The sequence below is a fragment of the Strigops habroptila genome, chromosome 8 (assembly GCF_004027225.2).
Source record: "Strigops habroptila isolate Jane chromosome 8, bStrHab1.2.pri, whole genome shotgun sequence".
Classification (NCBI taxonomy): domain Eukaryota; kingdom Metazoa; phylum Chordata; class Aves; order Psittaciformes; family Psittacidae; genus Strigops; species Strigops habroptila.
In genome coordinates this window covers 53,483,725-53,503,677 of record NC_044284.2, presented here as the reverse complement: position 1 = coordinate 53,503,677, position 19,953 = coordinate 53,483,725, and the positions used below count along the sequence as shown (strand labels likewise).

At 47.4% G+C, this 19,953-nt stretch overlaps 1 protein-coding gene across 1 annotated transcript; it reads left to right on the top strand.

Moving 5' to 3' along the window:
* The first annotated feature begins 7,367 nt into the window (after positions 1 to 7,367).
* On the top strand, positions 7,368 to 10,836 carry TMEM275 (transmembrane protein 275). Its single transcript, XM_030496070.1, has one exon. It carries the CDS (start codon positions 7,438 to 7,440, stop codon positions 7,996 to 7,998), a length of 561 nt encoding a protein of 186 aa, XP_030351930.1. The 5' UTR covers positions 7,368 to 7,437; the 3' UTR covers positions 7,999 to 10,836.
* Positions 10,837 to 19,953: the final 9,117 nt, after the last annotated feature.

Genomic DNA, 19,953 nt, shown 5'->3' with positions numbered 1-19,953 from the left:
TTTTAATTATATACTGTACAAGGAGGTGTCTGTTTTGTGGGTTTAAATCTCCTGCACAGTAATTTCACAGCTGTCTCTAGGAATGAGAAATAGTAATTTCTTTTTTACCTCCTTCTTTCTGTACCTGATGTTACAGACAGGTAAAAGTTGTTGCAGAAATTGGCCTTGCCCTCTTCTGAATTGCCATAGGGAGCACAGAGCCACAAGAGAGCAGATCCTGAAAGTGCAAACTTTCAGGCAGACATGGTGGCATTTAGAGTTGGTTTGGAGCAACAGCGGGTTCAGTCTGGCGTTTCCTTCCCTTAAGAGGCAATTAAAATGTAAATGCAGAGAGAGATGCCAGTTCTGGAGACCTCATGGAAATCTGCAGGGGGACATTTCGGCAGTGACCTTTGTCTAATGATCTTATTGGACCATAAACTTCCAGGCATTCTCTGTCTGCCACACGCTCCTTGTGTGATGGGTATGGTTCAGCAGGCAGCATCATGGGCTGCTGCTTTTTGGTCCCGTTGTGCTGAGGAATTGGGCTGTCTGCATGCTGCAGCTCTCATAAGCATGGATGCTGCTCACACATTTTCACTCCCAACCAAAAAGCCTTTGAAAGCATGGAGCATCCTTATCCTTCCTACCTGTTTTCAGTTATTCTTGCAGAGAGAAACCCCAGGAAGCCAGCACGATATCTAAGGGCTTCAGATGTCGTAGTCACCACCCTGAACTGCTTCAGACCAGGAGGTGGTGACATTAAAGCCCAGCCTTTGTGCGTACAAGGGTGCCATAGTTAGATTTCTTCGAAATGTAAACGAGAGTCAGTAACTGATGATGGTAAAAGGTAGGCAGGCAATTTTGCTTTTCATTCAGAAATTTCTGACTTAAGCTAATTTCTGAATTCAGCAGGAGCTGGAAACAAACAGCTTCCCCCAAAGGAATATGATTTCTAGTCAGCTGAGGGTTGGGATCTTGCCTCTAAAGAAGGCAGGGCTTCCCAGTTCCTGGCAAGTTTGAAATTAGGAGCCACCAGTCTGGCAAAACCTCCTTGGTAAATCATGAATGGTCATGAGCTATCAAAGCTCTGCAATGCAATGAATCTGCTCTGATTTATACCAGTGGGAAATCTAGCCTTTAATTTTAGTTCTTGAATTAGCAGTTGTTTTAATCACATGAAGGCAGTCTGCCAGGTTGTCAGGACCACATATGCGAAACACAGAATGATTGCTTCAGTGGAGCCCTAAATATGTAATATTTTACTAAGGCCTTTTTATTGGGTTTATGGACCATTAAGCAGAAAGTGTGATGGGGAATCATGCAACAGCCAACCTGAAGCGGGCACAGCCTTCTTCATCGCTGCCTTATGAGATTAGGAAACAGCTCACAGGTCATTCAGTATTAATTGGCCCCCTTTGGAGCCTGAGTGCTTTATGAATGCTATTATATAAACTGATAGCAGGGGACTCGAATCAATGACCCTGGAGGTCTCTTTCGCTATGACAGCCACTGTTCCTAAATAAACACGGTTTATAGGGCTGTTTCCACTGAGCTCTATGGAGCCACACCAAGAATAAGTTCAGCACTCCGATTTCTACCCAGCAACAGTCAGCAAACACTAAACACCAGTTCTGCCACACGTGGAACTGTCTCTCTCAGATGTGCCATGTGGAGATTTTCTCCAGAAAATCTCCCATCGTGTGCTCTCCCTCACTTCTCTGGTAGGGATGAGTACACTGAGCCATTCTGAACCTCATGTTGCAGGGCTAGGGAACCCCAAGAGGAGATGCTGCATCTCTGGAAAGGCTTGAAATGAGATTTCCCAGTTATTTCTTTCTAGAATCCCAGGCAGTCAATTTATCTGATCATCAGTGCTTTTCTGATACCCTCCTGCCCTAGTCATGCAGTGAGCTGCTAGCTTTACCCAAGCTAAGGAGAAAACAGAGTTGTCTTCCTCAGCAGGGGCCAAACCCCTTTCTGCAAAGCTTGTTTTTGCATGAATTTCTAGGATGGCCTGTAAGTTGAAATGCAATGTGATGCAGTAGAGAATGCGGCTGTAATAAGAATACTCAGGCTGAAGTAGTGCCTGGAGAATAGAGAGAAGTAAGTGTTCATTCCTCTTCAGCGATTTCTCTCTCTGACCTTTGTTTTTCACCATCTCTATGTTACTTTTCTCCTTCTCTCTCTCTCGAGATCATGAAAGCAATAATTTAAAAAAGAGGGGAGCATGATTCATGTTCAATCAGCTCCAGCCTGATTCGTACAGGATTCTTCTGCAATAAGCTGGAGAGGAGCCTCTATTCGGTTGTCACTGGCAGCATTCAGGCTGGTTACAGCAGTGTGGGCACAGGGAGCAGATGAGGGCATGTGAGTCTCAGCGCCGCTTAAGCTGCGGAAGGATTACCTATACTCTATCTAGAGCATAACTTGCAGTTTGCCTTGTTTCCTGTGGTCCCCAACTCTGCAAACAGACAGCGATTGGCTTCTTAATATGGGAGCTGAGATCTTGGCTATGCTTGCAACAGGGTCTAGTATCAGGCATGTTTTTAGAGCAAGTACCTTTAAGCATACCTGAGATCTGTTTGCCTCGTTAAAATAGTACTTTTGCATCTGAAGACTTGTTTTGTTTGGATTTGCCGGCTCCTACACCCTGAACATTTCCACGTCTGGGAGGTCCTATCTCAGCATCGTTGCTGGTGACCACCCAACCAGAAGTCACTCCCGCTTCCCTCCAGCATCCAAAGGCACCCGGACATCAGTTGTAATTTGATTTTTATTGTTCAAAACGTGCGTTTCAAGCCTCTCGCGTTTGAGAGATCTCTGCCTCTCTACAGCAAGCAGAAAGCCTGCATCTTATTCCTTGGCATTTGGCAGTGCTTTTCCCCTCCTCTCCCCGGCGCTTTGTTCCCCGGCCGGGGCTGCCCCTAGGCGGAGAGCCGCTCCGGGGTTTTTCCTCTCCCCGGGGGGGAAAAGGGGCTGTTCTGCTCCGGGCACCTCTGTCAGCTGAAGGGGGCGGGAGCTGCAGCCCTGAAGTAGAAAAGGAAGAGAAAAAGAAGGCGCGGGGAGAGGGTGAGAACCTGCCGGACGGCGGGGCTGAGCCCTGCTTTGGACCGCGGGCGGGAGGAGGAGGAGGAAGCGGGAGAGGATGCAGCGGGGCAGCGATGCTGCGTCTGCCTGAGGAGAAGGACATCATCCGAGGAGGGGAAGGAGAGAAGTGGGGAGAAGGCGGTCAAGCTCGCACAGAGCCCGCTGAGCTCTCCCGGGGCTTCCCTGGCACCCTAGCAAAGTTTGCCGAGCTCGGTGAGGAGAGGCGAGGAGGCATGTGAGATCCTTTTCCCAGCGCTTCCAGCCCTGGCCATGCTGGGACTAGACATGGCTTTGTCATCCCCGACTGAAGGGTGAAGGGAGACCCGGGGCACCCGCTCTTTCCATTGCCTTCCCCGGCTCCACGCTCCAGCCCAGGTAAGTGTCCTCCCCTTCCAGGCATTGAGGCTCTGCCTGAGAGTTTCCCAGCACTTTGCCCAGGGAAGTCTTGTGCTTCTCCTGATAGCTAAAGGGTGGGTGGGTGCGTGTTTGTGAATGTGTCTGTGTGCGGGGGGTGGTTATAGCTGTCTGACTGCAATTTCTGTTTGCTGATCACTGTCATTATTTCACTGTGCCATCACACCTCTAGAAAGGAGACTCATCTGGGGTCTGTCAAATATTTTGGCTGTATTGCTGCTGTGAGACAGTGTGGAAGGATGACAGCTCGATCCCCCTCGCTACAACTGAGAGGAAAGCATGCCTAGCTGTGCATGTTGCTGGTGCTGCTGGTATGGCATTAAATGACGCTCCTAAAATGCTGGCTGAATATATCAGTATACCTTTCAAGCTCTAGGAAGTCTCATAGCTGTGAATGAAAATCTCTCTGTTCCCCTGAGAATACAGGGAAGGATGGATATTCCCCTTGGAAGGAATCACTAGAGTCTCTGGATTTCCATCACTCTAGCTTGGATATGCAGCTTTTTTTGTGTGTGTAGTAGTGCTTGGCAGTAATGCATTTCAAGATGAAATGTTGTTTGGAGAAGAAACCTAGACTCTAACTGATAAGAAAAGAACCTGTTTCACACAGACAGCCCAAAGAGAACTTTTTTGACTCCTGATGAAAAGGAAGTTTGTCATTTTGGACAGGATAATTTGGTTGGAAAATTGGTCATTTTTGAACCCGTTAACTTGGCTAAAGTAGAAGGTAAAAGCTGCCAGATACTCTCAGGCAGGTTAGGAGTGGGATGGAGAGGGACCATACTGCCCACAGCACCGGCCTGGGCTCTAGGAGATGGCAAGAAAACAAAGATGCTTCTGTTGTTCATAGCAATCAGAATAAAGATTGCTTTGGGTTGTTGCAGGGTCTCATCTGGTAGAAGGTGGTGTAAGGTGTTCTGTGGCTTTGGTTTGTTTTTTGCTTTATCCTTTGCTGGCTTTCTCATCCCCATTTCACCTGTTTTTCCAACAGGAATCCCCGGTGTATAATCCTTGATGTTTTGATGTGGAGATCAAGACAAGAGCTAACAGTGATCTGCTTTCTAAATGTTCTCACTCCAAACATGCTGTCTTCTATGTGCTGTTGGTTACCCCATGGTGTGTGTGCAGGTCATGTCCTAGCTCTGTAGTGGTGCTGTCTTCCAAGGTCTTCTGTCCCCAAGCTGATGGGAGAGGTCTCCACTTCAGGCAGGGTTCCTTTGGATTCTCCAATGACTCCATTGCTTTCTGCTGGGAAAGGTCCATTACCCCATGTAGGTGCTCCAAGCAAAGAGAATGGGAAAAAGGAATTGGACATAGCATGACCAGAAACATTATGGAGCAGCTAGAGAAAAGAGTGTGACAAGCCCCAGAGTTGCTCACACAGTTTAAATGAGATCTCAATCCTGGCTTTATTTTTGACCACTCCAGCTGGCTCTGTCCCATGGTTCTGGGTATATCTCCATATACATAATGTGAATGAGGCAGATGTAGCTCCCTATGCTTTTCTTTGATGCCATCTCAGCAGGTTTGGTGGCTTGCTCTCTCAGTCACTCCCAGATGCTTTTATTCTTCACCCTAAGGATGTGCAACACAAACCCTTGGATTCATGTTGTTATACCTTTGCTCTTCAGGCAGTGTAACAGCCCTTGTGTTAGACCTGGCCCTTTGAACTGACAAATGCATGTTTTACAGTCACAGATATACCTGAGGAGTTCCAGGACCCTGCTCTTGTTTCTGACCTTTTGTGCAGGCTGATACTAATGTGTTCCCAGACACCCAACCAATGAGCATCCTAGGATGATGTCTCCTGGCAAACTACTCATCCCTGCTTTACCACAGAGGTTTATTTGCAAGCTTCCTTTCTTCCCTCTTTGCTTGCCAGGAGGCAGGTAGCTGCCATTGCTTGACCAGCCCCTTGGCATAACCTGTGTCATCATTCTCTCTGGTCATTTATCCTTCCGGAGTGGATCTGTGGTTCTCTTTTACCTGCTGGGGTAAGCTGTCCTTGGATGGGCTGTCCCAATTTATCACTGCCAAGGTGTCTTGTCTCCCTCTTCTTCCGTAACAGCCTGGGGAGGGCCCAGTGAGGATTTTTCCCAATGGCTTAACCCCTTATGCTCACAGAGCTGTAATGATGAACAAAAATTGCCAGGCAGAGAAAATGAGCTACCAAGGGCTGTGCTGAGTGATACTGCTGCAGCCTCGAAAGCAGCCTGACACCAGCATAGTGTCTCTGGAGTGAGCACAGGTGACTGCTGACAGATGTGATGGGCAACAGGTTGAAGCTCCTTTTGGAAATCTCAGTGGGAGCATGGCCTCTGGTCTCTGCCTTGCCTAGGAGCAGAGACAGTTGGCTTGTTTGTGCATCCCACTAGAGCCCAGAAGCTGTGATAGCTGCCCGACTCTCCTGGGAGGGGAAATTCTTACAGGGCGGAAACAAGTGAGTGCTGAGAAGTCAGGAGGGAGAAACCCAGTGGAGTGATTTTTGTTATATGATTTAACCATGAGGATCCACACAGTTCCCTGCTGAGCACTTTGCAGTGGGAGAATATATGGTAAACGAAAGGGATGAGACATGGTTTAGTGTGAGGTGTCCCTGCCCACGTCAGGGGGGTTGGAACTAGCTGATCTTAAGGTCCTTTCCAATCCTAACTAGTTTATGATTCTATGATTCTATGCTGGGGTGTCTGCAGCCTGCGTGTGCCTAAGATTCAGACTGGCATCCAGAAGAGCTGGGCTGAGAACAGTGTGTGTGTGTATGTGAGCCTTTAACCAGAAGCTATCTTGCTGCTGGTTCAGGGCTGGTAAGGAAGCAGAATCAGGGCTCCGACTCACAGCAGTGTGTCAGGGCTCCCAGGCAGAACAAAAGGACACTGTTGGAGAAAATGCATGTGTATTAGCCTGGCTAATAGAGAAAATGCACTTTCTCCGTTGCACACCCTCAGTTCTCCTGAGAAATCTTTGCCTACAGAGAGAATCCTCCCCAGCCAGGCATCCCCCGATGAGGAAGGATTTAATCCTTCTGTGTGCCTGTCCCTGTCAGCTCCAGCTGATGTCTCACTGAATATGAACTTCACTTCAAGTTCACTGCTGCACTTCATTCAGGTCTAAACAAAAGCCCAAGCCATGGAAATGAGATTTGACACCAGATAATGCAGCAGAGCTTTGCCTCAGCTGGAGGTGCGGGAAAATTTTATAACCTAGGAAACATGTTGAAAATGCCTGGCTGGTCCCACTGGCATGTTTTAGGGTGATGGGTGGTGATTTGGTGGGATTTTTTTAATGTAGTGGCTACAGAGTGCTAATAGCACAACAATGATTCTTGGCTCTTGCAGTGGAAACCTGTGTGGTACCAGTTTTCCCCGAACAACCCTTTTGAAAGTGATTTAACAGCAGAGGAAGGGAGAAGCTAGGGAGCTAGGCAGGGGAGTAGGAGAGGGCAGGCTGCTATTGTTTGCAAACAGGCTGGGAAGAGAAATCCTCTCCTGCTTGTAAAATCAAAGGCATCACCAGCAAACTGCTGGCAATTTGGCTTCCAGCAATTTGGCTTCCCAGCAGAACACAGTGAACACAAAGCCAACTCTTATCACATCCAATAATCTCATCCATGGAGAACTGCTGTTGTCATTCAGGGCTATGTGTTCCTGCTTTGGGTCCTAGGCAAAGGTCATTGAGCACACTGGGCTCAGTTCCCCAGCCTGAGGCTTACTGCAAATGGCCACCATGAGCAGTGAGAGCCCTTACTTGGGAACAGGCTTGGATTTTTATTTAGGTGTTGGTACCAGCAAAGAAGAAGATGGTGGTCACCATGAACAGTGGTGGAAAGGTGCCTTTCGTTCATTGCTCTAACAGCTGTATGTTTTCTTGTTCCTTTCCAGGGATTTCAAGGCAGCAGGAAACCAAAGCTAGCCTTTCAACACAGTGTACACCCTGTGAGGACTGAAGTGACCTCTGATGAATCACAACATGTTCAGCGAAAAGAGCAGCGCCTCTTTGCCCCAAAAACCTATCCAGAAAAAGACACGACCTCAGGGCCTCCCTTCCCCTGCTCTCTGCTGCGCTTGTGGACTTTGCATCATGCTAGCAGGGATCAACATCACTTTAGTGGGAGCATTTGCCTTTGGGACCTTCCTCCCTATGAACAACCCTCCCATCATCATTGGACCCATCTTGCTGGTGGTGGCCTTCACCTTCTTCGGTGCTTGCTGCATCTGCAGCCGGAGGCCCCCAGCTCATGGGGCGAGGAAATCCAAACCAGGTTCCAACATTGGGCTCATCAAACCTGGCAACACAGCCTTTGAAATTGAAACTAGCGAGCACACAGTGCAGGATACCACTGCTGTTCAGCTGAGCCCCACAAATTCCCCCATCTCCTCAAAGAAGTCCACTCCAGTTCATGAGAACGCGAAGGCTTGCAAGCTCTTCACCATGGAAGGCAATGGACCGGTGGCCAAGTACACCACAGGAGGAGAGGCAGTACAGCTCAACTTGCCCAGAGACCTGGCTGCATCCTAAACCCAGGCAGAGCTTTCGTTAGCAGCCAGCCAGACACTGCAATGGGTGGCCTGGAGATCCGTGATGTACCATCAATCAGAGGTGTGGGGAAGCTGCTTGTGAAAAGCCAGCAGACAGACAGGTTTCTCTCTGAATCAACTGAAGGGAGGTGGATGCAACAGCAGGAAAATCCTGAATTTTTTGCTGAAACATGCCCATTACATGGCTTTAAAAAGAAAATTGATAATAATGTTGCTGTGAAAGGATGACTCTCAGTTTCTGGCTTTTTTTGGGAGCAGATAGGAAGAGGGGAATGAATTAATTTGTCTAGCATAATGTGGAAACGTGATGGCTGGAAGGAGGGGCTATGCGGGGCTGACAAATGACAGCTCTTTCTTCTCAGAAGTGAAGCAATTCTTGAACATAAAAGAAGCAGGAATGCAGTAAATTACAGCTTGCTGCCACTCAGTCACAAGAAGATTTCAGCATTTTTAGTGCCAGGCTTTTTGGCAGTAGGGACAAAGCTGTGTGTTTGCTATTGAAAAAGCAGCGTGAAGCAATCTCCCCTCTGTTGAAAATCTTTGCCCTGTGTTACCTTCATTCAGGTGACTTTACCACCCATTCTAAGAGACAACAAATCACAAGGATCACCATTAGCACTGGTATTTTCCTCTTGTTATAATCAGTTTAAGCTGCAGCTGTGCTGCTCAGTGCGGTACATATCTTGGAAGGTCAGTTACACCGAATCCTTGGGGAACCTGGAGTAAGCAGAGATTGGCAGGAGCCTGCAAAAGAAGCCTTGGGGCACTGATTGTGTACTGAGTGCTAGGCAGCTTCCTTTCCATCTTTTTGTGGGAGGCTGGCCTGGGACACATATCAACTTGGGAGAGGGGGCCAATAACTGTATGGGCTTTAGTACAGTTGTGCTGGAAGACGGTGACTGTATCTCCTCTGAAGTGTCTGCAAGATCCATCACACAGAGTGGGCAATCAGCAGCGGATCTGCTTGCTGCAGGAAACTGGTTGCTCAATGTGCTCATGAGCTTGCAAAGCAATGGCATGAGTTTGCAGGAGAGAATTTGTCAGGAGCTGTTCAACACAAAGACACCACCCCTGCCTCGGAGGAACCCTGATGTGATGGATCATTGCTGCAAAGGCTTCATGTTCTTCCCTGGGAAGATGGTGCTGTGCTAATGGGCCTTTGCTCTGGCTCTTGTAGAGGCTCTTCACTTGTTTTGTGAGATAAGGGATTGGTGTGGGGAAGGACAGCGGTGCTAGGCATGTGGGGAGACAGCAGCAGGAGAGTGGGTTTTGAGTAGGAACGGCTGCATAGATTCTCTGTTCATGGAAAACCTATATTTTAAATGGGGCTCTTGGGACCTTGAGTGGTTAGGAAGTCATATGGACACTAGAATGACCATACCAGATCATTCCAAAGGCCCAGCTAGCCCAGCATCCCATTTCTGACAAGGCCAAGAGCAAGGTCTGAAGAGCATGAAGACAGAGCAAAACCAGGATGTTGCTTGTTCAAAATGCTCTCCAAGCGTCCAATGCTCCCAGCTATTGCTTAGGTGCTTCCTGAGCTGGAAGTGATAGACTGCTTGAAGGCGGATGAATCTCTATGGTCTGGTCTCTGCACAATCTCCTTTAGCGTTCATTTTCACGGGTGAGCTCTGCTTCCAGCACTGCTGCCCTTTGGCAGGAGTACAGCTGTACTGTACTGCTGTACTGAACAAAAGGCTTCCTCGATTTTTGCCTTCTGGTGATTGCTGTAGCAATTAAACAGAGTAGCTTGCTGATGTAGGTTTGATTCCCAGCTTGCTGGCTCACCAGCCTTTTGGGATAGCACACAACAGGCTGGAAGTCCTTTAGAGGCTTTGCCCATTTGAATACATTTACTGCAGCACTTTTCTTTGAGCACTTTGAGCCAAAAATATTGTAAAATCAAGTGGTAACCGTACAACTCCTTTCTCTGCTTGCTCAAGGATTGAAAACCAAGTCTGGGGTATGCATACTGGAATTATTACAGCTGCACCACGAAATGCTACCGATGATGGCAGATCCCATGGAAGTGGAAGGCAAAGGCCCCTTGGGCAGGAATGGGGGCAGAAGTGGGACTTTGAAAGCCAGCTAGGAGTGTAGTGTGGTTTGCACTTGACTTGTGGCATCACAGCCAGTACCATACAGGGAACCTTGGCACAGCCCTGGGACCTGGCACATCCCATGCTGCATGTGCAGGTCTCCATAAAGCTGGTGTTGCTCTGGGAGCTGATGCCCTTGGGACTAAAGAGACGACAACCAGCAGAAATGGCTCCTGGGCAAGCAGAGGTATAGGACCAGCGAGATGCTGATCCCTGGTGTGGTGTGTCTGTATGCCAAGCCATGACCCCAGCCACCTGCCCGCACAGCAAGTTGGGCATGGGAACATCTGCTGCCTTCCGAAGCATGAATGCCCTGCTTTTGCCTTTTTCTGTCTTTCAGGATTCCCATGTCTGTCTGTTGGTCTGCCCCTGTGATCAGCTGTGACTAATGTTGTGAATCTTGTGCCTCCCTGTGTAGCAGGAGACAGGGAGAGTTTCTTGTTCTCCAAGTCAGCGTTTCTGGTGTGAGTGTTTTTCTAAATGCCTATTTACGTGTGTGCAATGTGGAACTTGGAAAAGACAGACCCATTAAATAATTGCACTCAGTAAGCCTGCCGGTTCTTTCACTCTACCAACCACCTTCTGCCTCACCCCGGGACTGTGTGTACCCCAAGGCTGTCTGTCTTCATTTCTCCTTTTGCTCCTCACTCTCCTGCTTGATTTTCTAGACAGTGCAGCTAGCTGCAAGGAAAAGAGAATACCGAAGTGTTCATGTTGCCTCTTGAATGCCATTGCTCCTCGAAGGCCTTGTTGCCTAAACACTGGGAGTCCATGGGAGTCCCACCATGGACTCCCACTGTCATTGCTTTGGGTAATACAGGAATAGCCCAATTTAGCCTTTTGTTTTTTCCATGTGAGTGTTAACCCCCAGCTGTGTATCTGAACAGGCCAGATGTGAACTGTGGGCCTTTGGTTTATTAGGGACATGGGATGAGCAGATTTGTGGTCCAGGGTGGGTAAGGACTGTGGGCTGTTCTGAATACAGCCCCTCTGGTGATGGAGGACTGGACTGGATTATTTTAGCTGATCCTCCCCAGTCCTGGGTATAAATGGTGTTTAATTTATGGTGCGGGGAAGGGGTGGAAGCTGTATCTGTTATGTTTGTGTGTGCCTAGGATTGGTGCCATCACCTTTCCATGCTCCTCCTGGGCTTAGCCCAACATGGTCTCTTGGAGATGAGTCAAGGAGGGATAGCACAGCAAGAATAAAGAGGATTTGAGAGCCTTGCAAATTCTCTTCATCAAAGAGCTTCTCTCCCATGTGCAGCCAAGTGATTTGAGATGAGAGGAAATCTCTCTGTTCCAGGCAGGCTGGCCGGTTAAAGGCCTGGGAAATGAGCTGGCTAAGGAGGCTCCACTGGCAATGCAAGCCTGCTCCCTTGAGAAAGGATTTTTTTTTTGGCCATCAGGAAGAACTCCCTGGAAGGGTTTTTCTTTTTTAAAGGTGGAACTAGAGAGAAAACCACAGAGGAGGGTTTGCTGAGCATCCACTGCTGTCCTCCTGCACTTGCAGCTGGTAGCATTCCTGCCATGGCAGCTGTCCAGCACTAACCTAGACCCTGAGCTTCTCTCTCCATCTGGAAGAATAGAGCAGAAACACTACATGAAATGTAATATGCTTTCTCTAATTCCCAGCCCAAATTTATTTGTGGCTAGTTGATTTCCTTTATCCTTGTATGAACAATGGCTTTTAACCAAGATACCTTTTTGCCACCTGGAAATTTGTATCCCTGAAACATTGTAGATTTGTTGCAGTTTTCCTAGAGATTCACTTTCATTAGGCTGAGCTGGCTGACCCCTTCCATCCTTCCCTCCTGAGAAATGCTCACCCTTCCCCAGGAGCCCTCACCTCCCTTTGTGACCTATCACTCTGATTTTGGCTCAGGAGCTCCATGAATGCTCATGAACTGCCCTTCTTTTGCATTATTTCTAAGTCCACAGCAAAGGTACAAAACTTCCAGGTATCTCTCTTGTGCAAGAAATGGGGCATTTTCCCTGGGTAAGTCCTGGAAGAGAGAAAAAAAAATCCATGAAAGAGCAAAAATATCCATGAAACATGAAATTTCCATTTGCAAAGTCCCCCTGTTAGAAAAATATGAGTTTTTATGTCATTAGTCTCCAGTAAGTCCATAGCAAATGTGCTCAACTTAGAGGTTGAAAGGCTGGTTTTCTCCAACTGTCAGATGCTGTCAGTTCAGCTGAGCTTTCAGCATCCATAGGAGAGAGCCTCAGACACCTCCTGGCTCTCAGACTGATGACTCTTTGTTCGGGGTGGTCTTGCCCATGCCCCCAGGGCGATGTGAAAGCACAGCAGATGCTCATCCTCTGCAGCAATACACCCCTCCAGATGGATTAAGGATGTGGAGCATCTCTCCGGGTGTTGTCTTGCACCATTTGCTCTCTCACACTTCCTAGGTAAGCTGGGAGCTTGAATTTTTCATTTTAATATCAATTTAAAACTCTCGGAGACTGGCTCCATGCACTGGTGGCCAATTTGGGTGCTTCTAGGCCCCCACTGCTGACCTGAGGAGCTCCAGCAAGGAGTGGACCACTGCTCACCCAGGCTCACAGTGAACCACCAGGTTGCAGAAGGCAGTTGGAACACTGAGGTTGGTCACTGAGCATTGCTTCATACAGGCTCGTTTCCATGGCTTTGTTCAATCTAATTTACAAATTCTGTGGAGAGGAGATTTCTCCATTTCCATCAGCAGATCTCCTGCTACTTCCAATCACTCTCAGTCTCTCTCTGTGGGACCTGCACATGCTGACACGGCTTTGATTTCTCAGAGCACAGAGGGTGTCAGACCTGGGAGGACAGATGATGTTTCTTCAAGGCATCCTTGCATACAAAGAGACCCCAGGAGTTTTTCCACGGAGCACATATTCATCAGGAAATTCTGATTTCTTGAAATTGGCCTGTCCTCAGAAGACACCAGTTCTCATGAAGTTTTTGCCAGGAAAAAAGCTTCCCAGGTTCCAGATGAAATTTCCAATGCAAACACTTGAGAATTGTTCTATTATTCAATCCTCCAGGCACCCCTAAAATAAGATCTTGCTGGGTTCTGTCTCTGCATAATGACCAAACTGCAAAGGCAGCTTTGGGGCCATAGTCCCTTCCCAGACCCTCTGCTCTCAATAAAGTCCCAAAAGCCAGGTCACTCTGCAATGGTGCCTTAAATAAGCCATGCCTCCAAAGATCTCTGCACCCTCTTAAACCATCACGGGGTGTAGGTCTCCTCTGCTGAAATCTTTGCTGGAGTTTCTGGCATCAGTCTGCTGTGACAATGAACACAGTGTCATATATAGTTCTCTGGCCTGGTGCCAGAAGGGTATTTGACAGAGTTTGCTACAAAGTCAGACAGAAAAATTATTTCTTTTGCTGGCACATAGGCAGAGGAGATGCTGCTTTTGGGGACAAATCCTCTGCTGTTATCTCAGTATGAGAAATCGGTATGATCTGTGGTTCATCCTTTTATCTCCAGCTGAGCCAGGCAAACTTGATGCCGTCATTAAGAGCTGATCTTCCCTCTCCCATTGCAAGTGGCTGGTGCTTTATCCCATTTGCTGGCTCTGCACGCTCCATTCAGAGCCAGATTTTGCATGTGGGAAGGATGTGCTTCAGGCAAACCTAAGGGGTCTGACTTAGGGGTGGGCATATGGCTGCTGCCTGCACCCTGTGGCTGTTGTGCAAATAAGCAGCCAGCTTTGGTTTCTGGGCTGGGAACCTTTAGCGGGGACACTGAGTTCACTGGGGAAAAAATAACCCTTGCCTGGCGATTACAGCTGAACCTGGGAGTGGCAGAGCTGTTTGCTCTGGGGAGGTAAACCCAGGTAGCAGGGCATGGAAAGCTCCCCGAGGCTGCCCTCCCAGCTTCATGCTGCGTGATGATCTCCAAATGGCTTTTCTTTCTTATCCTCCACCTGAAAACACCAACCAGCCCAAAGCTAAGGCAAACTTTTGCTGCATCCTTGATGGATAAACTCTTTCTCATGGCCATAAATCCTTGGAAATCCCTCTGAATGTGGTCTTACACCATGGTGGTGACCAGTGGTCCCATCCATGCCTCTGGTGCTTTGCTATGTTGGCACAAGTCAGGCAGTCCCTGCTCTGAGTAAACAGAAAGACAGCAGGTGAAAAAGGAAACTGAGGCACAGAGCTAAAAAGGGGGTGCCAGCTCAGATCGAAGCATTAGTCTTGCTTATCCCAGGGAGACAAAAAACCCAACTCTCAGCATCTATAACATCCTTGAGCAAGGACTTCCATGCATTAAGCCTGTGTTGTGTGGAGACCTACCTGCTCATGTGTGCTGGCTTCATTTGAAAGAGGGGGAGGAAAAACCATCTCTTTTTCTTGATCAAACCTCTGAATAAATCTTTCGGTGGGCCAGTTTTGGACACTCAATAAATAGCTGTAGTTTCCCTTGTCCAGGGCAGCAATCTCTGAGGGTGAGAAATACAGAGATGGGTTTTCTCTGCAGGGGACTGGGTGATGAACTTACTGAATGATCCTGTTGGCTGTTGTTTTCTTGACATGATGCCTTTCTCTGGCATAATGCTGAATTTCCCAGCAGCTCTGGGCTACGTATATTTTCATAGAGCCTCATTAAGAACATAGCTTCAGTTCTTAAAATCACATTTGTTCTAAATAAGAGCTGTCTGCTGGGAGAATTAATTCCTCTGACTTAAGTCACCTCCCTGGAAATGTTGCTGTTGTCTTCGATTTCACGGCTCAGATGATTACGCTTTTCCAACACCCAAGAATAACAAGATTAGGGAATTTGTGGCAATGAAGGCAAAGAGGAGGAACTGGCTAAGAAAAGGGGAATAGAAATTGAATTTTCCCATTAAAAGAAAAGGAAATAGCTATTTCACAGAAGCAGTTTTGCTTTCGGGAAACAACAGCAGGGAAAACTCCCTGCTTGATCCAAAGTCTCTTATTAAATCTATCATCAGGTTTGTTGCATTCAAAAATCTTCATGATCCTTACATATACTATTCACAGCTAATTCGGGAAGTATTAAATCCACTCCTGTGAATTATAAATTAGTACAGCCATCTTCTAATTCTTATTTCTGGCCAGACCTTTCCAGAGGGTTACACATCCTTGTTGGGAATAGGTGGGAGGTCCTGGGACATGGGGGAAAACTTGTTGTCTTAGAAGATGACGCTGGGAAAAATCAATTCAGGGGGTTTGGTTTGTGTTTGAAAATGTTGTTGTTAGAGACAGAGGCATCCAGAGGTGACAGTAACCATCCACCCATCAGAGAGGCACTGGACATCCCTTTGCTCCTACACAAGTGGGAGAGAAATCCAGGCAAGTGGCTCAAACTAGTGTGTTTTCCCTGATGATTTAAACAAGATGGGAGCGAGCCATGGGGCATGGCTGGTGGAGAGGCACTCCATGATACGGTGGAGTTGAGGGCAACATTGAAACTGAGGATGCCAAGAGTTTGCCTTCTGAAATGGGGATGATTGCTGCATGAACACGCGTGACACATGGGTGTATGCATATATGTGTGCACCCGAGGCTCCTACTTGAGTCAAAACTCAAAGGAGCAGCAAGCTGACTTTCCTCTGCAGCACCAGGGACAGGAAGAAAACACCCCCCCGGCGAGGGACGACTGCTCAAGGGAAAGGCTCCTCTTTTGTGACACCAGGAGCAATTCAGCAGGGCTAACGCTCACAACATCATTAGGCTTAATGTTTCTGTTATTTGTGCTGTCAATTCTCTTAATGGCGCTCCAGCAGCATGGAGTGGAGTGAGTCATAAAAGTAATTATTAACTAGGCTATGGCACTGAAAAGGCATTCCAGCTTCAATTCAGCGCCAGCCCTGGTCGATGTGGATCGTGTACGTTCTTTAACAAGCAGGTGCAAAGTGCGTCTGCCGAGGAGAGAAAAGGAGAAAGCTGGTTCGGTGTGAAATATTCTGCCTTATTATCTTCACAGGGAGATACATAGCAGCAGGTGGAGGGAGTGAATAGCAGTAAGGCTGTACATGTTGCTCCCAGATTTTTCAGAGCAGCAGAAACACAGGCACTTGGGTTTTACTATGTCAATACACAGGGAGGGACCCAGAGGTGTCAGGAGCTGTATGTATGAGGAATGGAAAGAAGCTGTGGCTGCCACTGAGACCTGAGAGACTGAATAGGAATTAACAGGGGCAGGAAAAAAGAGTGAACATTTCCATTTTGGAGGTAAGGAAGTGGGTGTATTGGGAGATAAAGTGACGTGACTTAGGTCACGTAAGGATTTGGTGTCAGAGGAGAAAACACTGCTCGGATTCAATGCATCTTGGTGTTGTGACTTACCCACCATACATCCCTTTTACCAAGATGTGCTTTCTGCTGGAGGCATGCAGTCATCCTTCTAGCCAGAGTTTTAGCTTCAGTGACAAGGCTACATCAACCGCCTCTTACGCATCTGTCCTTCCTCTGCCTGAGGCTTGGTACCCACAGAAGGCTCAAGCCAGGGCCGGAACTGGTGGGGTAACATTGATCTGGAAGCTCCTGAAAGTTCCTATCAAAGGCAAGAAAGCAAGTCCCAGCAAGAAGCAGGTACCACCTGTGTTAGTGCTCTCATTGCTGATAATGTTCTTAGGCAAGACAGGTTGCTCTCTGCTACAAGGTTGTATTTACTCCATATAATTATTTCTTGGCTCCCACAGGGTAGCTCTGCTGAGCTGATAATTGTCCATAAAGCAAATGGCAGAGCAAAAGCTTACATCAACAGTGATAAAGTCCAGTCTGGGTTTGTGTAGGGCTTTTCTATTTTGTTGTTTTCCTAGTTATGTGGAAAGGGTTTTGTTTTAGCCAGAGACCAGGAGTGACAAAACACATTTCTGAAGGTCAGAAGATGATATCTACTGAGATGGGCAGCAGCTACTTGTAATAGCAACTACAGTCCCTGCAGATGCAGCATTGTCTGGGCAGGCAAGAGGATCCATGATAACTGGTTTGCATTTTCTAAGTATGGATCTGTGTTAAGAAAAGCAAAGAGCTGGGCTGAGGAGGTAACAGACTGCTTGAGTGAAAAAGCACTGATCTGTTTTCTCTTATGATCTGTGAAGCAAACCTGATGGAAAGCGATGGTGATAGGATAAAAGCTCATATGCATCAAGCCATGAGCAATTGCCTGATGGACTAACTCCATCCCCGTGAGCAAAGGTGTGTGGTGACTAGCTTGTGCCCCATGGGAGCAAAGCAGTGGCAGACAGTACATGTCTAGGGTTGGACAGCCTTCCCTATGGCTTCTGTGAGGCTGTGCATCCCCTGGCACTCAGGGAAGAGCTGAGAACCCCTTTGCTCCTCCCGACCCAGGGCTGATATCTGTCTGCCCCTGCACTACAGCAAATCATCTCATCAAATCCACATTAAACTCATGCTGCACAAAAGACCAAGTCGTTTTCCTTGGGATTAGTCAGCTTAATTGGCTCAGAAAGGGGTCTGTCAAATACCCTAAGCAAAGCAAAGGAGGAGGAGGTGGGCAGGAGCAGAGGGGCACGATCTCTCTTTTGGAAGCAATGGGCAACAATGGGAAGAATATATATAAAAGAAAAAAGTATTTTTTTCCCAAATAAATAAAAGCTAAATTGGTGAGAAAGTTTTTATAATAAAATTTAAAAGTTACAAAGAGTTTTCAGGGGGAAAAAAATAGTTATAACCATTGCTGAGAGGAAGAGCCCCCAACACCACCATCTAACGTGGACACTTGCACACCCACAGTACGAAGAGGAGAGTAAAGAAACAGCCTTTAATTTTACATTCAAGGTGTCATCTGCACAGACATTGCCACATGGGCAGGTGTGTGGTGCTTCCAGCTCACCTTCACAAATCTGATGCTGTCCTTGGTGCTGTGGTGGGGTGAGAGAGCCCTGGGTGAAAGGAATCCACCAAAAGGAAGGACTGAAGGGCTGAGATGGCTTTTGTTTCACAGGAGTGAGACACAAAAATACCTCAAGTTCATTTGGCTCTCACATTCATGGCTGGCTGCATAACTGAGATGGTTTTGGGGAAAAGCAGCATGCAAGAACCAGGATCTGGGCCTCATGGTGTAAGCATACCAGGACATGCATTGTTTAGCCTAGCTCATGAGGTTTGAGGCAAGGAGCCTTCCTTCTGCTTCCCCCATTTCCCAGCCACACTGGCCAGCGATGGAGAGGCAACAGATTTTGTTCAGTTCTGAGAAAATTCCCCAAGGGCTCTATGCTGGGTTAGATGATGGTGCTGTTTACTCTGTGGTGCCTGAGGCTGGTTTGCAAGGTCAGGAAAGAACATCAGGGGGATGTTTTTTCATCACTTAACCAGGACAATGAGAAGGTCCCATGCTATACATGTGCTGGGCAGGATCAGACTCTGCCAGGCTTGCCAGCAGTCTGGGGTCACTGTGTGTGCCTGGCTGCTGAGCCCCAGTCAGCAGCTCTCATTTGTGTGCAATCTCCCACCATTAAACAAAGCCACGCAAAACCCTCTAACAGCCTTCAATCATTTTCCAGTTAATTCCCCTGGTTTCAAATGCTTGTTTAAAGCTTATAGGCTAAAATCTGTTTCCACAAGGATGTTTTTTCTGGTCTGGAAGGTGGAAATAAGGAGGTAGCAGTGAGAAAAAGAGCAGTCTTGAGAGTGTACTGTCCACTTGGGGTGCCTTATGAAGTGGAGTGGGTAAATCCCCATTAATGTCAGTAGAGTTTTGTCTCTTTGGAGGATGCATCTATAATTTACTGTCTGTTCAGCTCTGAACCTCAACTTGTCTCTTTAGTTGTAGGGATAGGCTTACCTGAACCTGATTCTGTCCTTGCCAGACCTGGCCTCAGCCTGATTTTTTAATGCTTTAAGGCTTCCCTACCTGTGGATGGTCCACTGCTTCCCTTGGTCCATGCTCCAGCCTAGCTGATAGTGGCCCAGAAGCCACACATAAGCCGATCTTCAGCAAGGTGCATGTGAGCCACCTCTTAGCTTCTAGGCTGGAGTTTGCCCAGGATGAGGCAGATCTGGTGTGTGACACTGAATGGGGATTGGGTCAAATGGCTTAAGTTCTCCAGGTTTTTGATGCTGTGATATGCAGGGGTCTGCCAGAGCTCAGTTTTCTGAAGAATTTATGCCTAGCACAGTTAATAGCCAGCAGGTAGATGATAGTGGTGTGCTGAAGGCACCTTTCCAAGGTGAGATGTAATCTTTGCTGGGTTAACCAAGGACTTTTGCCAAGTATGTTAGTGGCAAGGAGTCAACATATTCTTACTGGACCTGCTTTGGTGAAAAGTTCTACACAAGCTCTGAGCAAGGCTTCATATTTCAGCTTCATGATTTATTGGGACTGCAGTGATAACTGTGCTTCTAAATGGAAATAACTCCTCAGATTGTTTCCATTCAGGCTGACACCTCCAGCTGCCCCCAGGTTCCACAGCAGCAAAAAAAGCTTTATAGTCGTGGCTTTAATTAACTCCTTACAGCAAGAGCCACTTTGGGCAAGTGGCTTTCAGATTTATCAGCTCCTTAAATGTAATCAGTCAGTTTGATCCACTTATGCAGGAAGCAGTACAGGATAGCACCACGCAGCCTGCATGCAGGAGGACTTGGGACAAGGAAATGAAATGCTGACAAACTGAGACCTTCTCATCTAAGATACAATGTCATCCTTCAGTTTCTGTGATTAAAGTGGAAGTCCTTGATGCCTCAAAATGCACTTCAGCATCTACCAAAGGCTGAGCCTATAAGTGTCTTGCACGTCATGTAGGCAAGCCTGATGCTCCTTCCAACCTGCAATGGTGTTTGTGGTGCCAAGACACTGTAAACATAGAATCATAGAATAGTTAGGTTGGAAAGGACCTTACGATCATCTA